At 39.4% G+C, this 12765-nt stretch overlaps 1 protein-coding gene across 2 annotated transcripts in view; it reads right to left on the bottom strand.

Annotated features, from left to right (window-relative positions):
- The window catches only part of EPSTI1 (epithelial stromal interaction 1), an 82793-nt gene that overhangs the window by 36241 nt on the left and 33787 nt on the right, over window positions 1-12765 (bottom strand). For both annotated transcript variants that reach the window (XR_004422810.1, XM_033103881.1), the window contains exon 6: window positions 8345-8418. Coding sequence is in view for 1 of the 2 variants with exons in the window: in XM_033103881.1 (XP_032959772.1) it covers window positions 8345-8418 (74 nt within the window). In the remaining variant the exon portion in view is untranslated. The remainder of the gene's footprint in view (window positions 1-8344; window positions 8419-12765) is intronic.

Below are 12765 nucleotides of genomic sequence, written 5' to 3'. Positions count from 1 at the left end.
GGTCTGCATTATTCTGACTTAGAATAATTCTTACTACATCATATTTGGAAACAAAACCTCAGTGTGTCTTAGGAACCTTCTGTATGAGTTCTTCCTGTATTTCACAAAGCTTCACAAACCTGTACTTAGGCTTAGGTGAGCTAGTAATCCTCCTTACATTCACTCATGCATTCAGGCAGGCAACAAGCATTTCCTCAGTCTCCACTTGCTGCTTAACAATACGTGTTACAGAGTCATCTAAACAGGTATTACTTTGCCTGAGTCAGTTTCATATAACTGGATGTGAACAGAAGACCTTCCCACACCTATAAGCCCTCCCAGAGCCTATTTAAGTAACAGAATGACCCAAAAAATGTAATAGGGAGATGTACAAGTTCCACTTAGAAGATCACAAGAATGAGAGCTATAAAACAAAAAAAAACATGAACGTGAGGTGGTCACATCGGGAGACCTGAATTTTGTGCTTGATAGTAATCAAACTGGCCCATGAACTTTAAACAACTCTTTCCCCTCATTTAACTGGTCTTTAATGCTTTAATTTTTAATTAAAAAAGTAATACATGAACATAACTATGAGTCAGAAAATAGAAAAGTGTGACCAATAAAAAGGAAAAGTCCCGCTTAACATTCCTCTCCACCTTACTCCGTCCCCAGAGGAGAATACTATGAGCTATCAGGTATGTATTCTTGCAGACTGTCATCTATTAATTGACAAATACCTATTTAGAATGATGAACAGTGGTTTACTTTGGATTGGGGGCAGAGATAATTAAGGTGAGGCAGAGACTGCCAGCTGTTCTCTAAAATGTGTCTCTCAACTTGCTGGACGTAGCTAGACTACATTTCCCAGACTCCCTTGCAATCAGATGGGGCCATAGATCTGAGTTCCGGCTACCAGAACGGAAGCGAAAGTAGGGGCCAAGCCTGAAGTGACACGCGTCAATAACTGCCCACATGATTCGTAATGCTCTTTCCTCTTTCTGTCTGATGACAGCACCTGAAGTGAGCTTGGAAGTTACTTGCTAAAGATGGAAGAGCCACATTTTGAGTTGTTTAATGGCTGGAGAGGAGAGCTAGCCTGCTGGCTCAAACATTATTCTTGGACCATCCCACAGAAAGATATAAACTTCTTGCTCTTTAAGTTACTTAAAATGTGACGTCCACTTTTTCTTCTTCTTCTTCTTTTTTTTAACCATAGCCTTTCCCAGCCTAATAGACATTTTTCTTTTCATAAGTGGAGTATTATAATATTTTCTTCTGCAAAATTGCTTTTCTCATTTAACAATACCCTTGAGATTTTTCCATATTACTATATACCCTGTTTCCCCGAAAATAAGACCTAGCTGGACCATCAGCTCTAATGCGTCTTTTGGAGCAAAAATATAAGTTATTTTACTATAAGACCGGGTCTTATATTAATTTTGCTCCAAAAGACGCATTAGAGCTGATGGTCCGGCTAGGTCTTATTTTCAGGGAAACACGGTAGCTATCTTGTTCCTTTGGCAGCTGGATAGCATTGTATAATATAGATAAAAATAATACATTTAACCACTCCTATTGATGGATACTTATATCATTTTCAGTAAATATCCTGGCATACATCTTTGTGTACATGTATGAACAATTTTCTAGGATACATAACTACAACATAGCTATTTCTAGTATATGTACTTATAAATGTATATATATGTTTAAACTATGTTGGGTAGTGCCAAGCTGCTCTATACAAATTCATGTTCTCGCCAAAACTTAACCATCTGAAGGTGCAATTCAGAACCACAGCCTCCCTCCTCTGAGTACTAGTCCCCTCCTGTCTCACACATTTCTGTTTATCTCCGTCACCTCCAAGTGGCCCACCTCACCCAAGAGCCATCATCTCTCCGTCTTTCAATCCCATACTGCCCTGTACATTTGCCACTCTGCAAACCTCATCTACCCTCCTGAATTCCTCCACAGTGGCAGCAAACTCTTGATATGAGACGAGCCAACACTTCTGTGTCTTTCACCTCATTTCAGAAAGTCTTCCTCAAATACAAAGTCACCATTAGGCAAACACCAAGATCAAAATTGTTGTGGGTGAAATCTTATGGATGCTAAAATCCACGGGGAAAAGTTTGAGGATCACAGGATATGAGAATAGTAAGAAAGCATCACCCCCAATTACAAAGTACCAATTACCAGGGGAAACAATGATAACTTTACAGTAGAGACTAGCTTAACCGATGAACCAAAGTTAACGTCACCAGTAATAAGGATATCAACACCAGGTACCCTCCGATATAATGCTGTAGGACTCGGCACCACTTCTCAGTATTCTGCAAATGAAAGCCTCAATCCAATCATGAGAAATCATCAGACAAACCCACATTTGAAGGACATTGTACAAAGTAACTAACCAGTACCCACCGAATGTGTCAAGGTCAGGGAAGATAAGGGGGAAATGAGTCACCGTGGAGGAGACTAAGGACTCACGACCACTATAATTCTGTGCTCCCGAAACAGAAAAGGAGCACTAGGGAGAAACTCGTGAATTTCTAATAAAGCCTGTAGTTGACAGTGTTTTATCAGTGGTCATTTCCTGTTTTTGATCATTGTTCGATGGTTATAAGATACTAACATGAGGGCTAGCTAAGAGAAGAGTCAACTGAAAAAGTCTGTTCTATTTTGCAACAATTTCTCTAAGCTGAAAATCATTTCAAAAGAAAAAGGAAAAACAAATCTCCTTCAGCTCTCTGCGATACCTGAAAGCAAGACTTCACCTTGAAGACAGTGCGTTCCCCTGAGTTCCCTAAATGGAGCTATTTTATTTCTCACACTATATATTCCTCGGTGCCTAGGGATGAAACAGACATCCTCTTTGCTCCCCAAGCTACTTCCAGACCATTATCTGTCTCCCCTTCACTTGCAAAAAAAAAAGTCTGTGCCTGTAGCCTTCCTGACTTCAGTATATACCTGCCTGGTACCCTCCTTGCTACGGCCATCTTCCCACCCTCTGGTCAAGTGCCTCTCTTTTGTTTAAGACCTCCTTCCCTATCTTGACTACTGCCATCAATATGGATGCCCCTACATCCTCCCGCCTTCCAGCCCCCAGGCTATTTCCTGACTTCTTTACCTCCAATAGCTCCTCACTCTGCCTCAGTCATACCCCTAGAGTCACACTTTATTGTCATTAACAAATGTCCTCCCTACAAAATAGGAAATGACAAATCCTTCCCTTGGACAAAACTTTTTATCATTCCATCTTCTTTGCACAAACACCCTCACTACTACACTCTTCCAGCCGGTTTGGGATTTCCAAGCCACTGTTTCCCCCTTTCTCACCATCCGCTTCCACCTATCTTTACTCATTGTACAGCTTACATACTGCAGTGTGTTCTTACAATCTTTCCTCTACAAATGGCTTCATTTCTCTCCCTCCTCTCTCTCCCTCAATCATATTTGCCTGGAAAAACCCAAGCCAGACAGAGTGAACCATCTGCCTTTTCTGGGTCTGTACCAGAGCAAGTGAATCAAACTTGGGGAAAAAATAACATAACAGGTGTTTTGAGATGGTAGGTATGGGTGAAAATTTTGATACGGTCTTAACCATCAACGTGATTTCAGACTCAGTAGGCAGAGACTCTCTCAGATCAGATTTCTCTGAACAAAATAGATAGGGGATTTTTGTGTCTGTAAGTTCACTTCATTAGCATAAGATAGAAAGTTATGAATAGGATGACTTTCGATTCACCTTCCCTGAATTATAAAATGTGAAGTTGGATTTAAGCCGACCATATGGATAAGGGATCAATTTAGCCCTTAAGTGTCTTTTGGAAGCTCCCGTGAAGGGCATTAGAAGTTCTGTAAGCATATTAGAAGGCAAACTTGAGGGCTAGGTATGCATATTCAGCAGACCTGTCTAGATCCTCAGCTCTAAGAAACGAAAATAGATGAAGATGTGCCTCCTAGGAACTAATCATGCTATTACTCAAATGGAAATAAAAGAGATGCATGGCAGAAACGCAGGAAACTTCGCAACATTACAACTGACAGGCTGAGCATGAGATGGCGCTTGACAGGCTAGGAACGGGAAGGCCCTATTTTGAAATGAGCTGGGTTCCGAGAGCTTTTCAAAATGGGGTTTTAAGAACTGAGCATCTTCTCTGCTAGATATATTGGAAACTATGCCTAGGAGTAGAGTACAGCCAGGGAAGGTCACAAAAGTCCATGCATCCTACAAGGAACTTGAATCGTGGTCCTAACCCAGCGTTGGACCTGGAAGGGGATGTCATTCCTGTATGATGAAAATCAGAGAAAGCAGACGTTTTCCTTTTGCTACACAAAACTTAGATCTTGGCAGGAAGAAACAGGAGTCATCTTTCACCGAGTGTTTCTCTCTGAACTGCTCTACCCAACAGCCTTCGCCACAGGTCCCTCATGTGGGGACTGCAGCACTTACCACCTCATCCTAGGCAGAATTTCCTGACCTTCCGAGTACATCATGTTTCTGAATTACTTATTCTCCCTAACCCTTCAAATCTCTAACCAAGATTTGGCTGCATCGTTTATTGTCTCTGTGACTTTGGGCAATTTAAATTACTCAATCCCCCACCTGTAAAATAAGGATGAGACAGCCCTGACAGGCATGATGTGAAAATTCAGTGAAAAAATGTACATAACATGCATAATCCTCCTGACAGGCCACAGGTTCTCAAATATACAGCCGCTTATTATTACTTAGGTTATTTAATTTACAAGAACCAAGCACTTTATAGTTTTTTAAAAATTCTGCAAATGTAAATGGTTATTAGATATGAATTCACATTTTAATGTTTAATGTTTAAAAGATACCCATTTCTGATCTCCAGCAAATCCTTACGAGAACATTGTTTTTCTTAACACCCACACACAAAGTGCATCTCATTGGCCCCCCACACACATCCCACCCCACCCCCCACCACTGGTTAAATAGGCTCAAAAGTTAAACCTATCTCTACATCCAACCAAAAAGCATGATTAGAAAGAGATTATAAGCCTCAAAATAAATTACCATTTAAAATTTTAAATGCTGAGACTTTACTCAATGTTTTAAATAACATAAATCATATCCTCTCTTTGATATATTTTTTAAAAAACCCACAAAAGATTTGTTAACTGTTACTTCAAATCTTCAAATCTACCAATAATATTGATTCCAGGAAAAGGCCATCCTAAAAAGTATCACATTTGCCGTTCTGTAAGTAGTAAATAATTACAGAGAGTAAAAATAATCCTAAAAACTACACCGAGGTTAGAGGTCTACTTTTACCCTTTGCTTTTATGCTCAAGAATCCTAAAACTAACTCTAAATTGTGAAATTCGAATCTGTCCCCAGCTAGAGAAACAGACTTAATGCCCCATTTATCTGGTCTGCTCTCAGCCACCCATTGAAAGAGTGACAGTCATTGGATTTTTTAAGGAAAAGACAATACTCCAGAAGTACATTCCAGAGGTCCTTTCACAAACACCATTCTGTGTGCTCCATCTGCATGCACAATCTGCTGGGGTATTTGCAGCCAGCTTGCCCGGGCAGATTAATGGGTACAATTAGGCAGCAACCTCACAGGCATTCAATAAACTGCCTCTGTTATTACACTCAGGAGAGTCCCTCTGGATGTCAATAAAAGCCTAGTTTTCTGCCTGTTAGCTAAATAATTGACAACACTAAAAATAATCAGAAGCAAATGAACGGAGTCAGGAATGAGGTGTTAAGAAAGAGCACATTACGATTCTCGTGGTGGTGCCCTGGGATGCCATCCTGAGTTTTTTCTCTAGCAACTCGGATTTACAGCCTGTTCAAGTCGGTGGTTCCCCTTCTCTCCAGAACAAAACACTGTTCCTGGTCTGCTATTTGAACCACATATTATGGCATGCCGTATCCGGCAAGGACGTGAGGGATTGACTAGTTTGAAAGAATTTGTTAGTTGTGTTGCTATTTTGTGTTTCTTGGTTTGACACCTGCAGGAGAATCTAATTTTTTTGTGTGGTGGGGAGGGAGATGGGGAACAGCCTACTTGGTCTGGTGAAATCTTTGTGCTATTAAAATTCTAAAAGCTCTCCTAGACAAATTCTCCACCATCAACTGACTCTAAGGAGGTATGATAAAGGCCTATTATACAGAGGGTCCATCTTTTCTAAGAAACCCCTTTCATATTTCTAGCTACATAATGGTCATTCATTTCATGAGCGATTGGCCTTTTAATTTCAAAAGCAGTTCAAAATATACTCTTTGAAAAAACTCACATATATGCTTCTCGTGTTTCTCAATAGGCTTTAAAAATCAATTTGAGATACTTCTCATTTTCAGCCAACTTCTCTGTCTCCTGGTTAACTGGGACTTTCAGGATAAGAAGAAGAAAGACCAAGAGTGAAATGTGCATGTAATTGAATTCAGCTCCACTGATGGTGTGTGAGGTGGCTGAGGGGAAAGCTTGTTTTTTTCTTCACAGAAAAAGGATGTTGATCTCTAGCATTTAGTAAAACAGAAACTCAAGAAGGTGAAAGACCTCTCATGTCCTTTAAAACTCCAAGAATCTCTCATCCTTCACCTTAACACATTTAAAACTCTCCAGAAAATGGACTCACTGAACTTCCCAGTCCTGTACCTAAGACCCCTCATTGGTAAGCAGGTCCTCCCTTTTTCCAATGTAAAATTAAGATGCCAAAGGATAAATACATTTATTCTTACTGTATCTCTAGGCTACAATTGCCCCCCTGGCATCTGCTTCTCTCCTTCAGCTTCTCTGGTTAGCCTAGAAATAAACTCTCATCCTTTTCTACCCATGAATAGGGGAGAAGCAATAATACATTAACAGCCTTAATCTATTGCTCCCTCCTGCTATCTCTCTCTCTAAGACAGAAATTTTCTCCTGGTGTTTAGCTTCCCACCAGCTCCCTCACTCCCCAACCCAGCCTTAGAAGAACAGTGGGGGAAAGACAGGCTACGGAGCCTATGACTCAAACACAGGTAATGCTTATTTTAACTTAAAGAAGATAATGCCTCTCATTAGCCCTTCCCCCCAACCCCATTTAATTCCCACCCATTTTCTGGCCTGGGTGGCAGAGGCCAAGTACGTAACTGGCTAAGGGACAAAGTGAAGCATTGAGAAACTTCTTTGCCAATTTCTACTTGAGTCTTAAAGCAAGGAGGAGCTGCTTACGATAGAGGCATGATAATGTCAGTGGAATGAGGAAACCAGAACACACTGTACTTAAAGAAGGAATATGCTTTAGGGTGTCACATATAGTCTCTCCAAAACCAGAATAATCTTAAATTCTGCAAATGAGCTGCAACAATGGGAAGAGGAGGCAGTCAAAGAACACCCCATCTAAGAGTAGGAGGTCAGTGACTCATCTTGTGGGCCAGAAATCTCTATACAGTGTCTACGAAACAAAAGTTATCTGATACCATTCAACAAAGACCTCTGTAGGAACTTTCATGTCAGGTCCTTATAATATTCAGGCACCTTTATGCCATTGACAGAAGAGATTTTATTTAATTCTTACAAATAGCCTATAGGGGAAGATTGTCATCCCTATTTAAAAATACAAACCGAAGTTCAAAGAGCTTTAGTAGTTTGTCCAAGGTCACGTCTGGGAAATGGAGTAATGACTTTGAACCCAGATCTGCTTGGTTTTAACTCTATCACATTTGGAATTAACCTAGGACTAGAAATATGTCCCTTTGGTTTTGTCTATTCTTCTAGCTACTTAGAGTTAGGACACGAGCTTATCTGTAAAGACTGTATAACAGAGTAGATTATCTACATCATAAAGCACACAGTAGGTGCCCTACATGTATTAGCTGCTGTTATTCACAAATCACACTGGAAAAAGTACCTTGGTGTAAGACGACCAGTTGGGACTTTTGCCAATAATTACTAAATGACTTCTGGTTCTTGTCTACAAAAATACCCATGTATAATAGTCGTCAGTCCATTAGATAAATCCCTAGTTAGTTTAGGTTCCGCTTGGGTTCTTCTTTTCAAACACCTTCTTCCTATGTCAGTGTTTTGGCAGTCAACATAATCAGAAGTACCCTGAGTCACTGAAGAATCGAGCTTTCCCAGTTATTTATAACAAGGAATTCTTCAAATTTAACAGTATTATTTCTAATCAATTGACAACTAAAGAACGCTTTGGTGAGTGTAGATGTCTCTGACCTTAAAACCTCACTTACATAATGACAGAGTCCAATTACATAATTAATGTAACAGTCAACAGTCCAATACCAGAGGTTTTGAAAAGTTACCATCACCTAGAATTTAAAAGCAGAATGAATAATATGCCTACGAAGGGACAACGCTCTGAAAACATAAAAACTCACAGCTGCTGATGCTCTCTAAATGCTTCTCTTCTGAGGTTTTCTTGAAGTCTTTTTTTCTCCTCGAGTTTATTGCTCTGAAATTGCAAATATCAAAATGTAATCTATTAGGGAAGCTTAAACAGAATCATGCTGTTAAAGTTACCCAAGGTCCAAAATCCTTAGGATTAAGCGGTGTCAATGGAACCCATCAAGGCTTCCAAGATGGTGGCCCCATTACAGCCCGGGGCCACTACACTGAAGGCCAGGAGCCCCAAGTTCTCTCATGGCTCCCCTCTTACAGCTCAATTGGCATAATCAGTATTCCACCTTTTTATCCCTTAGTCCAAACACAGCAACATTTATATTTTAAGCAGTGTTTTCAAAATGTTCTAAGGGAAATATGAAATTTCCACACCAAATATGTTGAATGAAAATTATAATAAATGGTTAAATAGTTCATATGGAATTTATATATACACTCACATTCACTGAAGCGTTCAGGGAAAGATTTTTAATAAGCCAACCCAACTCCCTTCTGACTTAGAATCAGACACTTAAAGCTGTGGAGAGACCAAGCAGCAAATGTCATAAAAAAGCCATCTACTTGAACAGAAAAGAGTTCTCCCATTTTTTTTAATTAGTTGTTTGGAGTGTCTAGGGACTAAAGACTTCACAATTGATGTTACTGTCACCATGGCTCTGGCATATTTTAATCCAACTTTAATAACCCAGGAATACTTGCTTTTTGTTCAATATGACAGCTGTCATTTTTTTTTTTTTACCTCTCCGATGAAAAACAAAAAAATTTCTTAGCCCACAAATTTAATGGGGAGTTGAAACAAGTTCTATAACACAGGAGAGACTTGAAGTTTTAAATGAATCAAGGGAGACGTGAGCAGCTGAATTTGCTTTAATAAAATAAAATTTTTTTTCCCAAAAAAACAAAAAGCTGGATTTGACCAGCAGGAAGACTAATGGAAATCATCACTTCCAAACCCTGATGTAAGTTTAGCTCCATCTTTCAAAGAAGAGAAGAAATTATTCATATTGTTCATTTCCATGAAAATTTTCATTCAGAACTATTTATTGGTCCCATTTTGAAAGATAAAGTAGATGACTTCAGTTTCAGAAAAAAAAACAAAGAAAATTTACTACAGTCAACATGAATCAATCATAATATAAAGCAACTAGATTATCAATGAAACACAGTTCTGGGAAGCAAACTAACAGAGAATTATAAAACCGAGTAAACATGATCCCAATCTAGAAAAAAATCCTGCCTCATGAAAGCAAAAGTGCTCAATTGTGATGAGCTCCCTCCTTTGCTGAGGGGAAAAAAAAGGTAAAAGACAGCAAGCAAGCGGGAGGTATTGATTAAACCAGGAGAGGAATGCTACTTAGAGAATAGTGAGGGGGGGGAAAAATACACAAGCATCGAGAGACCAAGACTGGGTTCCTTTAGCAAGGTCAGAAATTAAAAAAAAAAAAAAAAGATTTTAATCTCGTCACTAATAGATTATCATTGAATTCATCTCACAAAAATAGTAGCAAAATTCTACCCAACAAAGGTCTGTTTATCACTCAGAAGTTGATGGAGATGTATTTTGCAAAATACTGGCATATTTAAGAAATTATATGGAACACCTAGGTACCCAAATACTTGCACCTGGTCAGACTGCTTATTTCTTTCCATTTAACAATCAGTTATGGAGTCACCCAAATATACTGACACATATATGTACAAATGCAGACTGTAGAATGCCTAAGATCATGTGATCCGGAAGAAACCATTATTCAATCACCCTTAAGTCCATTATCACTGCCTGAGTGACCTTAAATCATTTAATATCACTGAATCTCAACGAACATTTCTCAAATGCCTATGATAGTCTTGTACGATGTTAGATGCTGGGAGTACAGCTATGAACAGAGCAGTGCCTACTCTGGAAAATTTCAGAAGTTAGCAGGGGACATAGACAAGAAAACAATGATGGCAGTACGTATGTTAGTAGACAGAAGTTTGCAAATAATGTAATACAAACACAGAAAAAGTACAGAAGTTGGTAGTCTGAAATGCTGTCAGCAGTGCCGCAAACTTTCATTCAGAGCCTACTGAGTGGAGGACCCCATCCTGGGCACGGGAGCCAAGTCGTTGAACGATCCTCAGAATGTGCTTTCTAGACTCAGGTTCATGGAGGAGCTGTGTGTTAGGAATATGCTCATTTTTACAGAGTGGGCTCACAACTTTCTTCAGATTCCCTAAGGGACTGACGATCAAAACGGAGGATGAGAACCATGAGTATAATGAGAGTTAGAAATTCTAGACAGAGACCAATCATAAACAAACAGGAGTTTTCCAGGAGGAGATGGGATGATGGGAGCAGGGCTACTGCTCACTGCCCCCGGGGGCCGAGCACAGGGGTTTGGAAAGGCTGACACAGAGCCAGTGTTCAGCTCACCAAGCCTTGCGTCCCAGCAATGGGAGCTTCAGCACAGCAGAGGCGTACCTCTCCTGTTTCTCACAAAAGTTCAATCAGTCACCAATCTGAGCACCCTCAGAACTGACTGCTTGGATGGAGAATCATTTCTAATTCACACAAAGGTAATAATAGGCTAGCAGTGGCCCAGGACGGGAAAGGGCATTCCCACAGCTCACAATATTTTCAATGAACAAAGGCACAAGAAAATACGTCAGTTCAGGGAGCTGCAGGAAGCTCCTGGATCCATTGAAAGGTGTTTGTACTGAGATGGGTGGAAGATAAGGTTGAGAAAGCACAAAGGGGTAATTATAAAGGAATGCATAAGCCAAGTAAAGGAGTTTGGACGTCATCAACGGCCATGGTGAGCCATTATGTTATTTTAAGTAGGACAGTACACAGCTCATTCTGAAAACATCACGGAGGATGAATCACAAATATACAAATATGAAAACCAATGAGTGATTCTCACAGTGATCCAGGCAATAAATTGTGACTCCCAAATTAAAGCAGTAGGTCAGAGAAGAAAGGACAAATTCTAGAAAAATGTAGGGCACAGATATAACAGGAGGAAGAAAATGAAATAATAGGAGGTTTGACTATGTTGATGTAGGTTGAGGAAGAAAAGAAGCAAGAGTACAGGATGAATCTCATGTAAGAGCATCAGAAGGAATATATGAGTTCAGATTTGAACCTATTGGATTTGAGATATACTTGCAGAACACAAAGAGAGAAATATCAAGCATACAATGAAATACATTTTCCTGGAATTCAAGCACATGGCCTAGTCTGGAGATATGGATTTCAGAAATCACCAGCACAAGCAATAACTAAATCCTTAAATGTGGAATTATGGGACCTTTCAAGGATAGGGTGGCATAGGCACAGGGACATTAGAAAAGACCAGGGATGGGACCTGATAAAACATCAATAGTAGAAAAGGATTCAGAGGCATTCCAGAGGGATGGAATTTAAAGGACAGAGTACTTGACTGGAAAATTATAAGGCACTGAAGAAAGAAACTGAAGAAGATACAAATAAATGGTAGCATATACTGTGCTCATGGATAGGAAGACTCAACATTGTTAAAACGTCCCTGCTACCCAAGGCAATCTATAGATTCGATGCAATCCCTATCAAAATACCAATGGCATTTTTTCACAGAACTAGAACAAACAACCCTAAAATTTATATGGAACTACAAAAGACCCCGACTAGCCGGAGAAAGAACAAAACTGAAGGTATCACGTTACCTGATATCAAATTATACTACGAGGCTATAGTAATCAAAACGGCATGGTACTGGCATACCAACAGAGACATAGACCAATGGAACATGAATGGAGAATCCAGAAATAAACTCACACCTATATAGTCAATTAACCAATGACAAAGGAAGCAATAATATACAATGAGGTAAAGACAGTCCCCTCAATAAACGGTGGGGAAACTGGACAGACACATGCAAAAAATGAAACTAGACGGCTTTCTTACACCATATACAAGAATAAACTCAAAATGGATGAAAGACTTAAATGTAAGACCTAGAACCATAGAACTTCTAGAAGTAAATACAGGAAGTAAACTCTCTGATAGCGCTCTTAGTAATATATATTTTTTTGGATATGTCTCCCTGAGCAAGGAAGACAAAAGAAAAAATAAACAAATGGGACTACATCGCACTAAAAAGTTTTTGCACCACAAAAAAGCCATCAAGAAAACTAAAAGACAACCTTTGAATGGGCAAAGATATTCACCAATGATAAATCCAATAAGGGGTTAATCTCCAAAAAATATAAACAACTCATACAACTTAACACCAAAAAAAACAAAAAATCCAATTAAAAAATGGGCAGAGGACCTGAACAGCTCTCTCTCCAAAGAGGACATACAGAGGTCAATACACATAAAAAGATGCTCAATGTCACTAATCATCAGAGAAATGCAAATAAAAACCACAATGAG

The sequence above is a fragment of the Rhinolophus ferrumequinum genome, chromosome 4, assembly GCF_004115265.2.
Source record: "Rhinolophus ferrumequinum isolate MPI-CBG mRhiFer1 chromosome 4, mRhiFer1_v1.p, whole genome shotgun sequence".
Lineage (NCBI taxonomy): Eukaryota > Metazoa > Chordata > Mammalia > Chiroptera > Rhinolophidae > Rhinolophus > Rhinolophus ferrumequinum.
Note: the sequence above shows the minus strand (reverse complement) of the source record. Positions and strands in the feature narration are given on the sequence as shown.